The 22,276-nt window shown below is 38.2% G+C and overlaps 2 protein-coding genes across 11 annotated transcripts; both read right to left on the bottom strand.

Annotated features, from left to right (window-relative positions):
• Positions 1 to 5,020: 5,020 nt before the first annotated feature.
• On the bottom strand, positions 5,021 to 6,883 carry LOC130439379 (uncharacterized). The gene is made up of 2 exons (XM_056771989.1): positions 6,119 to 6,883; positions 5,021 to 5,875 (listed from the first exon to the last, which is right to left on the bottom strand). Exons 1-2 carry the CDS (start codon positions 6,277 to 6,279, stop codon positions 5,161 to 5,163), a joined length of 876 nt encoding a protein of 291 aa, XP_056627967.1. The 5' UTR covers positions 6,280 to 6,883; the 3' UTR covers positions 5,021 to 5,160.
• A 147-nt stretch (positions 6,884 to 7,030) lies between these two features.
• Positions 7,031 to 21,747, bottom strand: osbp (oxysterol binding protein). 10 transcript variants are annotated; one of them, XM_056771898.1, is made up of 20 exons: positions 21,615 to 21,747; positions 20,298 to 20,468; positions 15,917 to 16,125; positions 15,636 to 15,798; positions 15,361 to 15,472; positions 15,039 to 15,237; positions 14,781 to 14,895; positions 14,552 to 14,615; positions 14,199 to 14,366; positions 13,877 to 14,122; positions 13,641 to 13,761; positions 12,761 to 12,864; positions 12,517 to 12,612; positions 12,215 to 12,402; positions 11,830 to 12,059; positions 11,688 to 11,726; positions 10,897 to 10,944; positions 10,769 to 10,807; positions 10,144 to 10,182; positions 7,604 to 8,804 (listed from the first exon to the last, which is right to left on the bottom strand). In XM_056771898.1, the coding sequence occupies exons 2-20, from the start codon at positions 20,429 to 20,431 to the stop codon at positions 8,662 to 8,664; spliced, it is 2,457 nt and encodes an 818-aa protein (XP_056627876.1). In that variant the 5' UTR covers positions 20,432 to 20,468; positions 21,615 to 21,747; the 3' UTR covers positions 7,604 to 8,661. The 10 variants fall into 10 exon arrangements, with proteins under 10 accessions (XP_056627939.1, XP_056627955.1, XP_056627876.1 ...); XM_056771916.1 differs by having other exon boundaries at positions 14,552 to 14,612; XM_056771906.1 differs by lacking the exon at positions 21,615 to 21,747 and adding an exon at positions 20,841 to 21,502.
• Between the last annotated feature and the right edge of the window lie 529 nt (positions 21,748 to 22,276).

Below are 22,276 nucleotides of genomic sequence, written 5' to 3'. Positions count from 1 at the left end.
ATAAACAAACTAAGCGGCTGGTTACGGCCTCACCGCAATAGGGAGAAATAACAGCTTTTTTGTGATATATTCACGACACAAATCCATTTTCTTACGTCGGCCGTACGCACTATTTGTTCTCTGGTGTGTGTCAAAATTTGTGAAATTGCTGACTAAACAAATCAATGCAATTTCAAAATAAGTGAGGTGGACAATGAAAATAAAAGAAGGCAGGTGAGCCGAGCAGTGACCAATCATATAAAGAAGATGGTGCTACGGTCACGTCTTTAGTTGTTCAGCAAGACGCTTGAAATCCATGTGAAACTGAAGTTGCGATCATTTTTACTTCGTATTATGACGGATTTCCGAGGGAAATGAAATTTTGAAAGATAAGAAATAATAAGCGTGGATTTCGTCTTTCTCTGCGATTTGATTGGATGTATAAGGCAGCCATCCCACTCTGAAATGAAACAGGCAGCAGACTGACAGTTGAAGGGGAGGAGTTACAGGTTTTCTCATTTGCTAAGACACGCTCAGTGAAACTGGGATCCAGTTGATCTTCATCATCACATTCTTAGCACAGCAGAAGTCTCTTTCAAATGCCTTAAGACTTTTTCATTTGTTTCACACATTTTTCACAACCTTTGTCAGAACAGTCACCAAAGATCTCATTGAAAGATCCCAAACTCCATTGGATTCACTGTGTTGAACAAAAGGAAAACATCTATTCACAGCTGATAGAAAGTACTTATGAATCTCCAATGCACCTGTTTGAAACTTGTTTGCACAACTCTTCAATCAGCAATCAATCCTCATCCCTCTACAAAAGATGCCACCTCTGTATTGCTATTTGCAAGCATGGATCAAAGAGGACATAGGCACGGAAGGAGAGTAAGAGGCCATGGCAGAGGGGCAAGAGGAAGAGTAGTTTGTGTGCGTGGTGGTGGAGGAGCTGCAGCAGCAAGAGGACAAAATCGAGCTCAAGTTTCAAATGAAATTCGGGCAACAATTATTGACCATGTCATCAATCATGGCTTGTCCTTTAGAGAGGCTGGACAAAGGGTCACAAGCCGTGTCTACAGTAATGCAGATGTTTTATCAATCCCATTTATGTGAATGTCATACAGTAAAGTCAATTTTGACATGCTTTTTGCTTTTACTTTATAGAATCCACACATTACCACACACTGGTGGCAGAGGAAAGATATTTGGTATTGAACAGGAGTCTGCCATTGTAGATATGGTAGTGGCAAACAATGCAATCAGACTGCGTTAAATCCAGGCAGCAGTAATTGCAGATCAGGGAGCATTTAGAAATATAAACAGTGTGAGTTTGGAAACTATAATATACAGTTGAAAGAAAAAGTATGTGAACCCTTTGGGCTTACTCGGATTTCTTCATAAATTAGTCATAAAATTTGTTCTGATCTTCATCTAAGTCACAACAATAGAGAAACACAGTCTGCTTAAACTAATACCGCACAAACATTATACGTTTTCATGTTTTTATTGAACACAACATGTAAACATTCATAGTGCAGGGTGGAAAAGTATGTGAACCTTTGGGTTTAATAACTGGTTGACCCTCCTTTGGCAGCAATAACCTCAACCAAACGTTTCCTATAGTTGCAGATCAGAAAAGTAATAAAAAAGTAAATGAAAAAAAGTAATGAAATTATCTTATGTTTTGACAATCACAATACACTTGTAATCCAAGGTTTATGTGTTTTTGTTTTTATGACATTCCTAGATCACAAACACAGCTACAACTAATTTAATTGGATAGATCGGTTTAAAGTCTGCGTGCAAATAATCAAACTTTGACAATAGTCGATTTGAGTGACGATATGTGACCATGGACCAGTCTCATGGGTCAATTTTTCAAAATTGAGATTTTTACATACTCTAAAAGACGAATACATAAATTTTTACATTGATGTATGAGTTGTTAGAATAGGAAAATATCTGGTTGAGATACAACCGTTAAAAACTCACACATCTGAGAGTGCAAACCACTTACACAGAAAAATAAAGTTTGTATATATTTAAGGCTGGAAATATACAAAATATCTTCATGGAACACAATCTTTACTTCATATCCTAATGGTTTTTGTCATGAAAGAAAATTCAATAAATTTGACACATACAATGTGTTTTTGTCTTCTACTAAAAATGTTCCCGTGCTACTTAAGACTGGTTTTGTGATCCAGGATCACATATAGGCTAAGGGAATATAGGCTAAGGGAATAACATAGGTGACCACTGTTTGCTGTTTTGACAGCTGATGAGTTTATGTGACTTCAAAAGGTCAACAAAATATGTTTCAATGAGGACATCAACCACTTGGCAAAATCAGGTCTAGTAAAATACTTTGTTAAATTATATATTTGTGTGGTTTTATGATCTACAATAAATCCTTGTCTGTGTCATGTTTATTCTATTTGTAAAAGTGAGGCAATGTAAATTGTAAAAAGTACACACCTTACAGAAGTCATCAGAGGTGGACTGTACTTAAATATTTCACATATTTATGTCAAGTATTAATTACATTTGGCAAGTATCTGTCCTTTATGAGAGTGTTTACACCATGGGAAAGAAAATACTATACTACATTATAAAGCATATACACGTCATACAGTTACTCCACTACATTTCATAAATAAATGTTTTACATGTTTTTACCTTAAATAAGGAATTGAAGTAAAAAATCAAGTAGTTTTCCACTTTTAAAAGTAAAAATTAAAAAGATCACAGGTAAAAGTATTAGAATTGAGCTAGTAGCTATTTGAGTGTTAAAATGTTAAAAAACAACATTTGTTCATGAAATCTAGTGGAGTAAAAAGTAGTTTATGCTTTGTAAAAGTGAGGTAATTTTTTTCCACATGCAGTCATAATGATCGACAGATATTTAAAAATGTAACGGAGAGTAAAAATGTTGTCACATCTAAATAATTGACCTATAAATCACATTCGAGAGAGCGAGAGAGATGTTTTCTCTATATGACTAAGTATAGAAAAACAACATAATAAAAATAAAAATAATAATACTAGCCAAAATTAGCGCACATCCCATCAAACAATAGCATTTGTTACAACCACCCTCTGTAGACCGCTGCTGTGGTGTTGAATCCCGAATAGGTACAATATATGTTGAATTCCGAGTAGGTACACTATATGTTGAATTCCGAGTAGGTACAATATTTGTTGAATCCTGTATAGGATCCACTTGTATTGACTGGGAATTCTGATCATTCTTCATTTGACTGAGGAATTCTACAATTGACAAATTTTTGATGTCCTCTATAATCTTTCGCTTGATGAGATAGGTGCGATTCTGGTCAAAACGCGTCTGATCTGAATGCTGCGTGACATAAATCTGGTCTAACCAGACTTTGTTTTGCGACGAATGGACTAAAACGATAATACGATCTGCATTGCTGTCAGGTACATTGGGATCGTAATTCTTAGTGACAGTATGAGGAAGTGTGTGCTGGGGGTGGTGACGGTGGCTCAGGTTTCCCACTTCATAGTATGTCAGATAAGTTCGTGGAAGAAGTCGTTCCATATTATGAAATTTGTGAAAGCCGAAAGATCCGTCCTCCGGGTTATACCGCGCGAACATACTGCCGGTTCTGTCGACGACTTCAACAAAAACATTTGCAAACCACCAGAGTAAACTGAGACCATGTCTGGGAGGTGGTTGACCAAACCTGGATTCTCTCAGCTCGGATAAATTGGCCAATGTTCCCACCATGTTTCTGTCAACTGTGTGTTTGGGACAAATGGAAATGTTACAGTTACAGTAATTACAGGTTTTTCACGCAAGAACAATTAATGTTGAATTCATAAGTCATTCATAGCCTATTGATTTCTTATCAGTTTTAGAGTCACAAAACATTATATTGTTAATCAAATACATATTCAGAGAGAAAAGGCAATTTGAAAAACAGCAGCGAGGACAAAAAGTAAAAGTTTCACCTTACTCTTTACTATATAAGAGCTAAACATCTTCTGAGGCTTGCTATTCAATTTTCACCTACCTGCTTTTAAAACAACGACTACAAGCCAAAAGTCTTCGAGGTTATTTACGCAAAAAAATTGTCACGACTGCCAGATAAGTTTCAAAATGCATTTTTTTCTGGAATAGTTCATGATTAACTAATTTAATCATAGAGATGGAATAAGAAAAGTTTCGATTTTCCTAAGCATACACTTGTTGAAGGAATTGAAGCCAATAAACAAAGTAAACTGCATTATTTACCTGCTTATTTGAGCTGGATCTGTAGTCTACTGTGGAAGGCATCACCTGGTATAAGCCTATTTAAATGTTAGAGGGCGGAGCGAAGTCTGGAAATGGAAACTAAATGGGTAAAGAAAGGAAAGCGAAACATTCTCTGTTTTTTTATTATTATCGAGAGGGAATAACAACAAACTCATCCTTGTAAAGCTAGTGACACGATTGTCTTGAGATTGATTGAAAGACGTCATTAAATGTCTTTCCTTTCCTTAGCATAACGTCACACTCAACATTCTGATATCTAGGCCTACATAAAAAATGAATAAGCCTTGTTTTTAGTACATTCTTATGAATGGGATGGTCATTTGGACCTACTCATCCCCGTTTCAAAACCATAAACAAAGAATGATTTTCATTATTTAAAAAAGACATGTAATTATATTTTCCCATTTAAACTGACCGGGGCTCTGATGACAGTAAATGATGACATAACTTTGATAGACTTTTGCATTAATCTATTTAACGTTGAAAGGAAATTATAAGCTATAAACTTCATAAATTTGTGATGACGTTTTGTCTGAAATTTCAAGGTTTTGTACAATGTGTTTGCAAACGCTACACTTTGAATTGTTGTGTGTGTAATCTAGACAATACTAACTCTAAAGGGACAACACTTTTGTTTTGTCTTCAAATTAATACCCAACTTTAAACAAAAATAAAGCAAATTGTTTATGGTTTAAAAACAAATAAGTTTATTGTCATTTCAAAGAATAAAGTAAATCAGGCTAGAATTATATCACAAAATCCTGCTCATGCACCTTATTTTATGCAGGTTCAAAAAGAAAATTGTATTTAATCAACCTCTTTGGAACCTATGATGGTATAACATAGAAGGAAAGAATTTCTCAATGAATAAAACACGACAGAAGTCGAAGACAGAACATCTAAAACCATTGTTTTTTAACAACTGTTTTCATATTAACATAAAAAAAAATGAACAACGCTAGCATTATAATCAGAAATATCAGCATGCAAATGTACAGGCATGTTGAATCTTCAGTGGCTTGGTATGGTGTGTGCCGAGATTGCAGATGTGTTGAATAAACTCTATTGTATTGAGGTTGGATAATCATTCCAAAAGGGCTGTCATTCCTTGTTCGCCTAAGGAATTCATCCAGTCTCAGGCTTTTAATGGTCTTTAGAAGACCATGGCTGATTCGATAAGTGGTATTTGGATTAAAATTCAGCTGATCTGAATGCTGAGTGACATAAATCCTGTCAAAGCTGGGTGGATTTGATTGGAAGCGAACAATAATGCGATCTGCGTTGCTGTCGGCATGGTTTCTATTGTAATTCGCAGTGACATCTTTAGGTAGTGATCCATAGCTCAGGTTTCCCACCTCATAGTATGGTAAGTTAATCATAGGTAGAAGTCTGTCTTCATCATCTTCAATTCTGTTGTAGAATCGATGGAAGCCAAAATGTCCATATGCTGGGTTGTACAGTGAAATCATACAGCCATTGACATTATCAACACATTTATTGGCAAACCACCACAGCAATCTGAGACCATGCCTGGGATCTGGTTGACCAAAGTTGGTTTCTTTCAGCTGAGACAATTCATTTAGTGTTCTCACCATGTTTCTGACAATCCTGTTTCTGAAAGGTAAAGGATACACTTAGAAACTAGTTCAGATTCTAAGAATAGAGTTTTTAAAGGTCTACTCGAGACTTTTTACAATTTATAAGTGGAGAAATCTAAAAAAAAAATGTCAGCGTCAAAACGATAACAAAAATATGTTGGTATACATACTCTATTGCGATATGTTGACGTTTCCTGAAATAAAAGAAATTACTGCAATGTGCAAGAAACAGACAGAAAATAGATAGAATTCATTGTACCTTGACACAGTTCCAGCAGAGATGAAATATTGAGCTGTAAATCTGTACTGATGTGATCTGTCAAACGAAAAACAAACAAGAGTGTTCACAATAGAAACCAGGACAACCAGGCTTAGTTCATTTCCAAACCCATAATTGGAATGATCACATTTCAGCTCCATTATTTAGCAAATATTGTTTTGCTCAAAGACACATCCCATTTCAAATTGTTTATGCCTTTAAACATAACAATAAAAAGTAATAAAATGACATTTTAGAATATGCAATTAAATTCAGTTAAATTCAATAAAGTATATTAAGTTTAACATTACTAAATTCAGTTTAACCAGTTATAAAGCAATAAATAAAAAAATGGTAAAATATAGAATTCAATTCAATAAAGTAAATTCAGTTTATTTAACTAAATTCAGTTTAACCAATAATAAATCAGTGTAAAATTTGTAAATTATGTAGGATACTTTACCTCAAGCAAGATACAAGTAACCAGAGAGTGCAAACTAACCAGGACAACTTTGATATTCCTGTTCTATACTTTCATTTCTGTTGGTAAATTACTACTGCTTCAGTGTGCTGTGCATGACACGCCCCGACTTGAGATGTGAAGCTGGGAAACAGAAACTGAATGACAAACATGTTACATGTTTGGGAGGAGCTGTTGTCAAGGGAGTCAGATTTGACCAAATTTGTTATAGAACAATAGGAATACACATAAAATCACTTTCATTGTTATAAACTTGACAGACTAGAAGTTTTTCATTTGGGCTGAAATGTCACCATTTGCAAACTACCATTTAGTACTTGATGAAGAAGTGGACTCTGCACCAACTGCATTTATCATCACAGCAGATCTTCTTTTATCATGGCAACATGCAAATGGTGACACTAGCTCATAAACAAAGACATGACAACAGGTTGTTGTGTGTTTGATTATTTTCCTTTTCCAAACCAGCTTTTATTACATCATAAGTCTGCACCAGGACGACAGTCCAGAGCAGTTCTGTCCCAATATACAATGATCAGAGGCCAAGAGAGAGACACAAACGATGGAAAAGGATAAAGAAAACTAGCGGCAATAAGGAAAACTTGTGGAATTACGGTCATGTGGGAAAGAAAATGTTTTACAGTTCCTCAAAAGAAAAAATATGTAATGGAATTATGGTATCCAGCAGTAAGAGTATGAATTAATGGAATGAAGGGATAGATATACATATTTATAAAATTTCCATTAGTCAGAGCCAGGACAGATTATGGGGAGAAAAATGAACATTTCCTAGCATTTTGTAGCTTTTTAAATCAAACAGACACCAGGATTTTTTTTTTAAAAAGTCTAAATAATTGTGTTCAACCCTCAAAACTACATCAATTACCATCATTATAACTCTAGCTGTCAGTGTCAACATAGGAAGATTTATTATTAATAGTATGAATATTTTTACTTAATTATTTCATATATATATATATACACACACACACAAACATCTGCAATGATTTTGCATTGCTGTATTGTTTTTTCCACGCGCGTGTTTAAGTACACTTGAAAATAAAATGTGATTTTTCTTTTCGTTTCACTGGAATATACAATAAACCCCAAATACATCACTCATTAACTCAAACATACGCACGCACACACACAGACACACACACAGATTTTAAAGTCCTCTCTTGACCTCACTTGCATACAAACACAAACACTCACACGTTTGTTCGCCTCAGTTTGTGGACACAGTTTCTTTATCTTAATACCAGTGTTGAAAGGCCTGCAGGGCAGATCTTAGATGCTCTTCTGAAAAGCGAGGATACAGTTTATGATGACATCATCACAGGTTGTTCCTGTGGTGATGTGTGTAATGTGACTCCGTTTTAAACGTCTAAACTTAAATCAAGAAAAGCAATATGGTTTCTGGAGATTCATAAAGCCAATAATCAGCAGTAGTTATCCTCTGGCTACTTTATTTCCTGTTCATTAAGATCCGGATGTGAAAACCCTTCATCTATTTAATAGATGAAATACCAACACAGAGGTTTGAAACAGCAAGGTCAATAAATGTCAACATTTTTAAACTAACAAGTCCACAAACCAAGGCAAACAACAACATCTAAGAAAACTGTTAGATCTCTCTCGCGCAAGCACACACAATGAAACTTAAGAGCTCTACGGTGTTTCTCTGAACTCACTCAGGGTCTCGCCTCAGAATCCCTTCAGTTTGAAAATGCCCCACTTCCTCCCCCCCATAGATGTGTAAGAGAACAGGCCCAGAGCTTTTGGAGGAGTCTGGGACAGGGATGTGATGCTAGGATACACTTTTCTAACCCTACCAACATAACCAGAAAACCTTTGTCTTAATTATTCTGTGAATACACAAGAAAAACAGAAGTGGGATCATGTTCCCAAATGTTGTCCCTCATTGTCCACTAATTACAGCACAGGTGGAGAAGCGGAGAGCGTGTTCAAGTTTATCTGGGCTTGTGTTTGTTATCTGGGGGGGTTCCGTGAGGTGGTTTAGTTCACTCTCCTGGCGAAGGGGAGGTGTGCGTGATTTAGATTAGAAGATTTCCGGGCAGCCTTCCCAGTTGCCTTGCTCCTTGGTTTCCCAGTATCCCCCTTTGTAGATGTGTGTGGGTTCCCCAGTCGCCTGATCGACCTGCCGCTCGAACCACATTGACTTGTAGCTGTCCTGGTGAACGCCTGTTTGAATGCCACAAATACAAACTCACATGAGTAAACAACAACGTAATTGAGCAAATGAGCGGTTACATGAGAACAAGTAGTGGAAGCGTCCCACTAGCTAAATTATAAGTTGACTCAATTTCGGCTGTAAGCTTTTTTTGCCAAAACCTGTCACAAATCTGATTATGAAAGACGGGTCACAGACTACATAACCGCTGATGGAATGACATCAAGTCAATGAGGAAAACAGCTAGTGGGACACCAGCCAGGATCAGGTCTAAGTTTGGCAAACATCACACTTTTGTCAAAGTGCTTTGGCACAGAAAAGAAAATTAAACACTAAACACAAATAAAGCTAGTTCTCATTTTTAGAAGCTCACTAGGACACAACATTGACTGGACTGCATCAGCCACAACAACTAACTGGAGGTGACAACAGATGCTATGACACTGTAACCTACAATCTCTTATTCTTCACATTTCACACTACATTTAAGTAGTTGGTTAATAAAGAAAGAACTAAACAAAAAATAATAAAAGCAGGGGATGCTATGGGCATTTGTGATAGATTGAGGTCCTGAATGGTTTTTGGGTAGATGTTACTTGCTTTTGACTGGAGCACCATAAGGCCCCTCCACTAGAGCAACAAAGAGCAAACAATAAGAAAATGAGTTTCTCTTTCTTTAGCTTTTCTGAGAGTTGACAAGAAGTCAGGAAAATATATCATGGCATGAAAAATGTCAGATCATAGTGATATAAACAAGTGTGACATCAGTGTATTATAACACTACAACAGTCAATAACACTATTGCAACAGTAAATTTTATGAAATGTTTAGATCTGACAATTGACTCGAACTACAATAGGCAATAGCAAAGCACAGCAACTGCACATCTCTATATTGCCGTCTCTGTTTGAACATAACATTACATGTTACTTTAAGTATTTATCTTTACATGTGTTTAAGTCAAATGAAATCAACTGACCTTTCTTTGAAAAATCTAACAGCTCAACTTATAAATCATTATGATAAGCTTGACGTTGTGAAATGCAGAGGAGTAGACATCACATTTTAAGTAAAAAATATTATGTACTTGCTCAATAACTGATTTTTATTTATTTTTAACCTAAAAAAAGTTGCAGGTTTAACGCAGCAAGTTCTCATGCTTTACACTTATTTATTATATACATTTTTTAAAAAATTATATAAGTGATTGTATATCAATGTATAAACACTGATATCTGTATGTATAGTGTGTGGAGAAGTTAAAGCTTTGACATAACTGTTGTGACTTTACAAACAATGTGAGTGAGTGAGTGAGTGTGTGTTAGTGTGTGTGTGCTGTGTGGTACTTGCTTGAGTACTCTGGTGGGTGACACCCGTGCAGTGTTTCAGCTAGATTAGTAGAGGTGGGGATGGAGAAATGCAGACAAACAGAACATGAGTGTGAGATGTCAGCATGTAAGTGATGTGTAAACTGAATAAAAGATACATCAACAAAATGCTCTCATGAGCTCATGCTGCCCCCTGCTGGATGTTAAAAATGTGGGCAGTCGAAACGCATCATGGTTCAGACTTTACATTTATGCATTTGCGACTTACATTGCATGATACAATACATTTTTATTTGAGAATGTGCAATCCCTGGGATCGAACCTATGACCTTGGCGTTGCTAGCGTCATGCTCTAACCACTGAGCAACAGGAAAGCTTGACACATGATGTGAAGTGAATTCTAATGAAATCTAATTAAAAACTTTTCAAGATCTGCTCATTGTTCTGGGAAATTTCACATAACAGCTTTACAATAATTCTGTAAAACAAAACAAAAAAAGACCTGCAGAGTGGAATTGAACTCTATTCAGAACCAGACAGTTCAGATCAAGATATCAAAGAAAGTGTCCAAACAGCCCCGATTCTAAACAGATTCAATGCTACACAGCTGCAATTTGTGCTAATTCAGCTACATGAGGGCTACTTGCTTGAGAGCGAGAGATCGGAGGAAGTTTCATCTGTGTCAGCTGATGTAGGGACAGATAGAGGAAGCAAATGATTGGATGATGATTGTGACAGACAAGCGTGATTAAGAGTGGAATGGGATGATACTTGCTTTTGAAAGTAGTCTCAGAGGGCTCGCTGGCAATCTCGACTTCCTCAGCTGATCAGCGCGGAAATTAAAAAAGGGGGATGCAAATTAAGACAAAAAGAAAGAAAACAATGAATGACACTATGAAGGTGAGGAACATGCTGGATATTAATTTCATGGCAAACAGGCATCATAACAGCGTGTTTTTGTTAGTGTGTTTGTTTGTCGGAGACGAGAAAAGACAAGGGTGAACCTCTGATGCATGGGGAACATTAAAAGACAGATTAACCTACGGCTGTCAAATCGAGGAATCGCGATTATTTGTTTGCAAAATAAATGTTAGTGTTTATAAAATACATGTGTGTGTTTATATGAATGTATGCATTTAAGAAATGCAACATAGGGCGTGACGTCAGCTTCACATTCTCTATATAGTTATGCAAATATTCGTTATATATACTGTACACATGTATGTGTGTGCATTTATATACACACACACACACACAAACATTATTTATATGGAAACATTTATTTTGGAAACAATAAATTGCGATTCATCGATTTGACAGCCCTAGTTTAAACAAATACTCCATATACTTGTATTAAAAAAAAACGTGTAGATAAAAAATTGTGTCCACAATACCTTTTCCTGCCATTGTAAATTTGCTACATCATAAATGTGGCCTCCATAAGAAGTTTGAGAACTTGCTTTCGAAACCAAAATAAACACTAAGACAGTTCTTTTCCATTGCAATTCATGCATCAGAGGGTGAAACAGAGAAAACAATCAAGGAAAGAAAAGCAGGAGTACTTGCTTTTGACAGGCGAGTCAGATATTGAATCCTCAATGAGAGCTTGAGGGAATAACAGAGACAGACAGGAGTGAATGAGAGACAGGCAACAGATAAACGAGGAGACAGGAAAAGGTCACATGGAGTCAGTCGGGTGGTTTCTTACCCTCTTCTGTAGGATTGGAGGTGCGGGTGGCCTCTCTCTCCCTCTCTCTGCGAGTTGTGCGCTGTTTCTCCTCTAGCCGCTGTTTCTCAGCGTTGGCCTCTTCCCAGCGACCCTGTTCCATCAAGCGCTGGTCCGGCCGTCTTCTGCTGTCCGTGGGAGCCACACCATCCTCCAGCTCGTTCAGCGTCAGTGCCAGCGAAGAAAAGTAGTACATGTTCTCTGCACCCTCCCTGGACGGAGGCAACAGATTTTAAAGAGTCAAAAGTTAGCTTTCTTAAAATGTTCTTCCAAGTCAAAGGTTCGCACTTTTCAAAGTGCACTACACATGAAACCGGTCTGAGATCCTGAAATTGTTTGTATTCGAGAGCATCAGGAAACATCTTACGGCAAAGGATTTTTCCTCCACAGTTCTTTGGGTTTAAGCGTCTGATAGACAGTTTTTTGTCGCCCCTCTGCCCCGTTCTCCCCGCCTCTGCTGCTTTGCATGACACGCGAGCACTCCATCTTCTCATCCCATGTACCAGACAGAACGTAGTGTGCCTTGTCATCCTTATCTGTTACTACACCTGTAACCTAGAGGAGGGAGGAGGAAAACAAACATAAATTTCAGACGGACGAAACATCAAATACTACACAAGATGATGAAACAAGAAGTGGGCACGCCTACATTCTGAAGAAGTGACTCACCTTTCTGGCTACGTCTCTGGAAAAGTAGCTATAAGGTGCAAATTTGAGGTGACACCGGTCACCCGTTCTGTGGTTCACAACGTCTATTTCTCCTGACTAGAAACAATACAGATATAAATAATCTTACAGATCGAAAAAATGCCATTATACAAATTTAGGAGCTATGTTTGTATAGTGCAATCTTAACTTAACTAAAACGCACAAAACTATCTGATCATTCAAGGCAGTGAAGGTTATTTATTACCTGATCTATCCATAGTTTTCCAACAATGATATTGTGCACTGTGGTTGTGACTTTCTTCCAGGTGTAGTGATTGTTACTCTTCTCAAACATACAATGAATTGAACCTGAGTACACAACAAAGCAATTTAGACAATCTTAATGTAAAGAAGGACTCACACAATAAAATGACCATGATCATTTACAGAACCATATGAGCACTTAGCCCAGCTACCCAATGTACAAATATTTTTGGATTAGCAAACAAATGTTAAACTGAGGGGATTTATTATATATGGACATTTATAAGCAAGACATTTTACAAAACCGTTCTAGGTTTTTAATGACAAAAATCATTTAGAAATCAGAAATGTGTAGCAAAACAGTTTCAATTTTCATTATACATCCTGTTTCATAACATACTGTGTTAGTTTTAAACTGATTCCTCACCAAAAAATGAAAATTCTGTCATCATTTCCTCACTTTCGAGTTGTTCCACATGTGTATAAATTCCCTTGTTCTGATGAACACAGAGAAAGATATTTGGAATATCGCTTATAAACACACCCATTGACTCCCATAGTAGGAAAAATGACTTTATCTTTTTTTGTTCTGTGGAACAAAGAGACATTTTGAAGAATGTAGGACAGCTAACCGTTCTGGGCCACTTTTGACTACCATTGTTTTTACCTACTATGGTAGTCAACGGGTGTTGAGATCTGTTAGGTTATAAGCATTCTTCCAAATATATTTGGAACAAGTCAAAGGTGCGAAAATAATGACAGAAATTTCATTTTTGGGTGAAGTATCCCATAAAGAACAGAAACTTTTTTCTGCATATGTTCGAGTCATCATAAATCTCAGACATACTGACGCAGTCACAGATAAATATCATAAGTCTTACCGAGAGGCATAATGGAGAGGTATTTGCCCCTGAACTTGCTGGCCAGGGCAATCTCCTGGCTCAGGGTCCAGCCTCGCTCGGAGATTGCGTGATGGGCCGCAGCCGGAGGATGATGACTCACCTGAGAAGAGAGACGGGAAGCTAAATTTGTAGTTCACATTCAAACAAAACTCACATAATTTGTGGTGTCACTTCCTATTCACAAAATTCTACAGTAATGGAAGACGTCCAATCACCTGCTCGCAGAGGGACCTGTAGCCGCACTCCTGAATGCGGTCCAGCTCAAAGGTCTCTCCCAGCAGAGGGTTGAAGGGTTTGCCCGTACGGTGAATTGTAGTAGAGTAAGAGGAAACGGTGAAAGCAGCCACGTAGCACATCTGCTCCAGAGAGCTCTGGCACTTGGCGGCCCGATCCAGCAGTTCGTAGTACTCAAGATCTTCTGAGAGACGCTGCAACATGGACAGGGGCTCGTTGAAGTTCACCTGTCGAGAGAGGGTCATGAATATCCGAACGCAATTGAGATTCAGGCCTGCTTTACATTTTTATAGTTGTGCATACAGGCATTGGGATTTTGGAGAGCTCTTTTCCTATACAGTTCTTCATGATGCTCCATAGATTGAGCGAGTAATTTGGTTTATCTGGGATACGGGACCGTCTCTTCTTCAAAGGCACCAGCTCCTGGGACTGCGGGGACTCGGGATTGGATGCCAGGGACTGCTCATCCAGCTGTGACAGATTAAATGAGTTGATGAGTTTCATTCATTTTTGTGTAACCGTTCAAGCTGATTCAACTTTGGACAACTTTATTAAAAGCAGCTTTGTTATATTTAACTACCTTTACGTTTTATGTTAAACAATTTGACTAGGCAATATGGCTGTTTGGTTAAAATATTCCCATGAGCATCTCATACCGATGTGGTTCCGTCATCCATTCCCAGCTCGCTGCTGAGTCCGCTGACGTTACTGCCAGATCTCCTGAGACAAAGCGAAAGAGGGTATGTGAGAGACAGAGGGTGAGACAGAGAGGAGGAAAATGAAGGAAGGGGAGAGGAGGACACACACTTAGGTCCAGTAAGGAAACACACACATCAGAAGGTTCAGAGGAGTGTAAACTACAGGAGAGAGGGAGGAAATAAAGACCTGTGATATTTGGGATCTGCTGGTACAGTGATGTACTCTTGAACGTCCTCGCATGCGTCGAAAAACTCATTCTCGTCATCCTCGTCGCTTGCGTCACCCTTTCCTGGAACCGAGCCTGTGGGACAGATTAGAAGAAGGAAGTCAAATATACTGAACATCATTGACTGCATACACACCGGGGCTAATCGCCTCTGCCAAATAGGGCTGTACATTCAGCATCGGTGCAGGAATTTGTACATGACACGAGAAGTATAGTACCTTTGCTGTCAATGGCAGGGTTGCTCTGGGAAGGAGGCAGTACAGTAGCTCCTCTGAAGGCTCTCTCAAGATGGTTGTGTTGTTTGGCGAGCTGCTCCAGCGTTTCCTCTAATCTCACTCTCTGCTCTCGCTCGGCCTGCAGTGCTTTCTGCCAGCGCTTACTGTGAGCCTGAGCCAATGCTAGGAAGTCCCGGCACGCCTGGTTGTCAGATTGACAGAGAAGCGTTAGAGAAGAGTAAAGGTTTGTCAAAATGACGAAATTATACTTTTTACATATTGTAACGATCTCCTTTTATCGAAAGTAAACGGGTAGCTGTCTTACATTGATCATGGCATTGGAGGTGATGCGGAAGAGCGTTGCTCTCTCCGTCACCTGACGAATCTTCTCACTCGCTTCTCCTCCCAGTCGAATGCCTTCAAGCTCAGACAAAGACCTGAGGGAGACCACAGAAATCAACAGATTACACTTTACGTGGTGATATGTGCTTTTTATGTACACCAGTAGCTGGTGCAAACAACACCAAGTTCATAGGTTCAATACCCAGGGAAAATTAATGCAAATCCAACTTTTAAAGTTTGATATTAAGAATGACTAACCGCTGAAGAGCAGAGCCATGTTTGGCGATGAGGTCGTTACAAGTGCTGAGATCCTCCACCTTGCTGCCCAGAGTTCGGAGGGTGGACTGAACTTCCGAGTTGCGTGAACCTCCACCCTGCCCTGACGACGGAGAAGTGTTCGGGCACTCGTTTTCAGAGTCATCTGTAGAAATAAATAAAACAGAATTCTAGTTTGCTCACTGGTTGATAAGGTAATAAGGCATTTGAATTAATCGTTACAGGAAAAACAGCATGTTTCCAGACTCAGTTATACGACTGACCCGATTCCGCCTGCATGCGAACAGCTTTGGCTTTGGCCAGTTCTAGTGCGGTGATCCAGCGCTGGCGCTCCACCTCTGAGCTGGCCTTCAGATGGTACGTCTGCGCACCACCATTAGAAATTACAAAGTTGCATGAGTCCTCCACCGCAATGTTGGCCGTAGCCAGGTTGATGGTGCCCCGGCATGTGTGACCCATCTCCGCCTGGGTCCTGAAAGAGAAAGATCTTACTAGTAGTAACATAATTTAACACTAACAATGTGTTAAAACAAGATTATAAGATGAATGCTTATGAAACTAGTTTTTGGATTTGCGAGTTTGGACGGTTCACAGCAGTAAACCTTTAAAAGCTAAATACTAAATATTGTGGTAATATAGTTAAGTATTATAAATGTGATGATGCCTATTTTGTGGATAATCAAGTAACATTTTATAAACAACAAACACTTCTTATTCTTACAGTCTTTCTTACGTGTAAGCTGAATAATACAAAGAAATATCATTCATAAACAAATCAGTCTGCCGTCAGTGGAAAAAAAATATATGCTTTTACATTATATGCTTCAGTACTGTCAAAGTTCATTGTGTAATGCCTTGTAAGCAAAACTTGAACCTGACAGCTGTAATTCAGTGTCTGTTGCAATATACATGAATCAGCGCTGAAATGCTTACGTTCAAGAAACGCCTCCTGATAGTTTTTTCTCTCAGTCTTGTGACAGAGAAAAACACCCTGTTATTGCTGCTATCCTACTAGGCATGACCCAAATACCTGTTTCAAGGTATACCTGTAGAAATTTTTGTTTGTATACACAGACGTTTGCTAATATCATACCATCAAAATATCATACCGGCCTATGCCTATATCCTACTATCTGATATCAAATTGAAAATGTGTCTTGAGTGCTCAGATATATTGATAAACACACACAGAAGTTAACATGATAAGCAGATAACTTTCCCAACAGGGGCACCCCTTCATCCTGATGTATTTTCCCAGTTTTCATTTTCCCCATAATGCATTTTATGAAACACATCAATATGAACCAAATCAGGCAGATTAGAGAACAATAAGTACATTGCAGCTAGAAATGTATCTTTTAGAGTAGTGGTTCCCAACCGTTTCATTGTTTCATTGTAACCCATTTAAAAAACTGCCGCCCCCCATACTGTACATTGAGGGTAGATAAGATAATAACGTGTAAAATGTGTATATATATATATATATATATATATATATATATATATATATATATATATATATATATATATATATATATATATATATATATAAAACAAAAAATACCTGTATATGACAGATTGATCTCAAGAGATCAGATTATAAATGTAACAACCCTGCTGATAAAAATAAGAGAAACCCAAAAGAAACCATCATAGAAATAAATGGGTTCCATTAAAATACCATTGTGAACCATTTTGCGTTAAAATCATTACAAAATTTTAGTGTCTTGGGCATCATTACAAAATCTGACAGATCACGAGAACGGTGCGTGTTTCATTGATTTTATCACAAAGCGAGAGTTTATTCGCAGTTTAAAATACAGACGTGGTGTGGTGTTATTTGCCTGTCGAAAATAGCGCTTTACATCTTATGTCAACAACTGTAAACAGCCATCCAAGTTCAGAAATATGTGAAAAGGCACTTTATTTATACGCAACTCCCTTCACGCCTATCTTTGGGGGAGAGAGAGAGAGAGAGAGAGAGAGAGAGAGAGAGAGAGAGACAGAGATAGAGAGTCTTTTGCTTATTCTGAAATTACAGTCTGAAAAACAAACATACTTGTATGATCTACCTGTTTCTTAGGATGATTGAGGTAATTGCCGCTGCTTCCTGAGTGGACGTTTGCCTACTTTGTAGTTATTAAAGGGGTCATTTGGCGTGAACATGTGATTTTATGTATCTTTGGTGTTTTATAAATTGCACATGCATGTATTACACATGTAAAATTGCAAAAATGAAAGTGTCGGAACAAAAGCTGCATTCTACCTAAAAGCGAATGCTCACCCAGATCTGCCCGAGACGCCTCGTGTAACCACACCCCCCTACAAATCTACGTCAGTTCGTGGTATGATTTGACTAAGACCGCCTAAATGTATACGCAAGTAAGATGGGCGTACCTGTCAGTAAAATTGCTTTTGAGTCCTGACGCTCCACATATGGTAAGAGACGTTACATTTCCATCACATGCTTGCAGTATTGGAAACGACCAATCACTACGCACTGGTTAACTGGCCAATCATAGCACACCTCGCATTTCAGAGCAATGAGCTTTGTTAAAAATCTGGGTGTTTCAGAGAGGCGGGACAAAAAGGAGACACAAACATGCACGGTATGTGGAAAATACAGTGTTTTTTAACCTTAAATCCTGTATACACATTGCATTATATTAAAACACACCATAATATTTGTTTAAGTCGTGTCATATCACCCCTTTAAGTATTTGTGCGTAGCCTAAAATTTCAGTGCGCAGGACCGACAATGAGTCTGCACGGCCACTCACATGCGCAGCTTCAAATGGAACGTTGCCCTCCGTCAATTTGCAATCGCGTTCCTCAATGCATTCGCGACCGAGTTCCAAAGGTTGGGGTTTCAGGGAACCGTTGCGCCCCTCGGTTGGGAACCACTCTTTTAGAGGATTTAGTGGGATTAGAGTTAGAATTGCATTCTTTTACCAGAGACTCATAGTGACTTTTAGTAACCTCAGTTAGCAGCTCCTAACAAGCACCAATTGTACAGAAACTAAATAAAGTTTCCATGGTCCAATCTGCCAAAACTGGTGAATCATAGTTTCTTTGGATTTTCCATACTCTATAGACAAAACAGGGTAAAACATGTTTGGATGGCCTATGAAGTGACAAAAAACAGATCCCAAATCTCTTGCCTGCCCTCTAAATTTCATATGAATCTCACTGTCATTTATCAGAGCAGACTGCTGGAAAATGTTGATGCTTTCCAGCAGGAACAGAACCAAAGTCACCAATCAAATGCTTATTCAACAGCGTCATGACTCATGAGAGACAATGGACTCTTGTGTCATTTATTTACACTGTTATGCTACAGGTCTCACACTTTGTATACAGTGCGTTTATTAACCTATTCTTTGGAACTCCATAAAAAAATATAAGAGTTACATAAAAACAAAATGATTTCTAGCCAAGAAATCACCTTATAGACAAGTGGCAAAGTAAATATTTATATTTACTTCAGTAACATGACTGGAATGCAGTTGTGTAATTGCATAAAACAATAAATACAGTCTTTAAAATATGATTGTGATTTACACATTTCGTCAAAATATATTTTTCAGGGTGCCTAAAAACCTAAGAAATGTCATCCTTGAACATCTGTTTATAAAAAGTGATTTCATTCATATATACACATACTATCAGTATGAACTGTCTGCACTTATGTTTGTTTAATTTTATTCACGATGAAATACAAATAATTATGAAAGCGCCTCTAAAAATAACGTGTATCCTCACTCACACTTTCCAACAGCTGATGGGTTGGTAATTGTTCTATTTAGGGAGTTAAACATCGAGTCAAGTGGGTGGATTTGAAAATGTCTTATCCTCTCATCTCAAACTGTTGAGCAAACAATGACGATCGCACGGACAAACACACACGCCGGCGCTCTTGTGGTTTCACACACACACACGCATGTCGCACACACACAATTAATAATTGACAGAGATGAATGCTGCTTCCCATCTGATCAGTGTGACTCTAATCTAATGGACTGAAATGGTATCATTTTACCGGCGTACAAACACAAACAAGGCCAAAACATAACACACAGATAGGCCAAACAAAACTGATACATTTCTAAAACAGCTTTGTAGACTAATTTTGCGTAGAAGGAAGAATACTGAGTGAGTGTTGCTTGTCGGTGTTGAACTTGTTGCAACAATCCCAGGCTGTTCTGTGAGGTTGCTAGGGCTTTGCTGTGAGGTTGCTAGGGGGATCACATCAACAAAGACTCCCCAAAGACATTCAGGTCCCTGCTCTAATTTCAAACCTTTTGCACGGCAGGGAAAGATCACAAATCCAATTTATCCTTATTCCAAGCAAAAGTGTTAACATATAGGATTTGGATGCCATTATGCTAATCATGAGCAGAAATATTCTTAGTGAATACTTTACAATATTGAATTTGCATAAATATTATTCGCTTATAAAACACCACCTTCACTTTCCACCTTATCAGATGTTGACAGGGGCCAAAGAACACTATGACACTACCTCAAAAGGTTCATTAGAACAGATCTGACATTCCAATCAACTCACAGGAGACCTGTAGTTTGCAGATAGTCGATAACATTCACGTTCTTGACAAAGGTCAGTAAACAGCAAACACTTCTCACCTGTAGTAAGACAGCAAACCATTGCTCAGGACAAACCATCGCCTTTGGTATCCCTTGATGTAATTAGTCCATTTGAAGAGCCAGCCTTTGTACATGTCTCCTGGGGCTGGGGTGGGTGCCTTGGGCTCCGACATCACGACAGCCCGTGGCTTCACAGTGTCTTATGGGGGCCTGGGTCGATACAAGCAGGTGAAACATGTATGTTTACATATATGAGCAACCTACCAATATCCATCTGTGTGATGGAAGGGCTTAAACTTGCTGATCTGTTCCTTCTTTACATGTAATTGTTTAAAACATAACTAAACAAAAAACACCCAGAGTTCAAATAATATATGACAGCTAATTTGTTTGTTTACATAGACTAAGGGTGTGTGGCAGCCTATCTAGATGGTATTCTAGGCATTACAGGTGCTGTTTACCCAGAGGCATTTTGGGAATGATTTTAATGATCCCCAAAACATGTCGTCTAGGTAGACAGCACATAGGTTTTGAAACACAGTACAACTCTTGCGCAAAGGCTGAAACATGCGTTACACTTACGAAGTCATAACGTATATGAAGCGGAGGTTCATAAGTGCGCTGGTTTCGCCTACGTGTCCATACACAAACTCGCTGGGTGATCAATAACTTAACCTTACTTCAGGATATTTATAGGCACGACGAAACGAAACCCCTTTGAACGCCAGTTATTCGTTAACATTCGTGACATTAATGAATGAAAAACAAACACTGTTCGAGGAAGTTTAAACTTTAAATAAATGCGGCCTAGGTACGAGGCATAACTTACAACAACACCCAAAACGACCTCCCAATGACACAGTGCACACACACCGCCACCAAACACAACACGAACACTTATAATTATTTACATTAAAGTAGCTTTGGTGAATTAAATGTGTGTCAAAAGCATGCGCGTGCATACAAAATGACTTTGACGGTAATTCAGCTAACGGCTATTAAAACTGACGCGCTATCGCGAGACGTGGACACCTATCGTAAAAAGCACAAATATATCTGTAAATAGCGACATCTGAACTGATATATCATTTGAAAACGATTTAAATGTGCGTCATTTCCACAAAGGTATTTGAATAATGTCAGCGCAATGGGGAATGTGGGTTCAAGTGAAGCTAGCTAGCCTGTGCTAACCTTCAATCTATAATGGAAAAGATATAACCAAATAAAGCGCGACATTTGGTAATATATAGAGGAAATCACACTTAACTGAAAGACGTGACGGGAAAATAGAAAACTTACAGTGCATTGAGTGTTTAAATGATTTAAATTGTGTTATGGGTCCAGCCCAGCTCTTACCTGATCTTTCAATGATCCTCTCTGAAGAAGGAAGTCACAGTGACATGCGAGCGTACGGCACAACTCGCATAAAAGTCACATTATTTCATCTCCCCGTCACAGCCAAGAAAATGTCCTGCTTTTGATCAATAAACGTGCCTGAATCACTAACTCTTTTGCTAATAGTATTTTGGCTCGGGTTGTGTTTAGTTTCAAAGTAGCCATTCAGATTTAATTGAAGTAATGTAGTGATTGCATACAGTAATTTAAACAGGGCCTCGTGGTAAATCACTGTAACACAGGGTGTCGATTTGATGAAACTGCAATTTGATTAGAATTTGTATTTAATAAACAGATATGATTTTTATAATACTAATAAGAAATTCAGAAAAGAAGCAATAGATGTGGTAGGGTTGCCAAGCAACGCAACTCTCCGAAATGCTTGACCTGTTCATACATTTTTAACATGTTCACTGTTAATTCGTGCTATTTTGGAAATACTAAATGTATTAAAAACATGTATAAATATATGATTTATCAACCACTTTGAACAAGAAATATTAGGATATTGCATGGCAACGTGTTCCCCCGTAAGAGGCAGATAAACAGCTTTGGTTTGGTAACATGGGCGTATTTATGAGTTTACTCTGAGTTTTCAAGATATTCTAACACATATCCCCCTT

This window comes from Triplophysa dalaica, chromosome 2 (assembly GCF_015846415.1).
Source record: "Triplophysa dalaica isolate WHDGS20190420 chromosome 2, ASM1584641v1, whole genome shotgun sequence".
NCBI classification, from domain to species: domain Eukaryota; kingdom Metazoa; phylum Chordata; class Actinopteri; order Cypriniformes; family Nemacheilidae; genus Triplophysa; species Triplophysa dalaica.
Note: the sequence above shows the minus strand (reverse complement) of the source record. Positions and strands in the feature narration are given on the sequence as shown.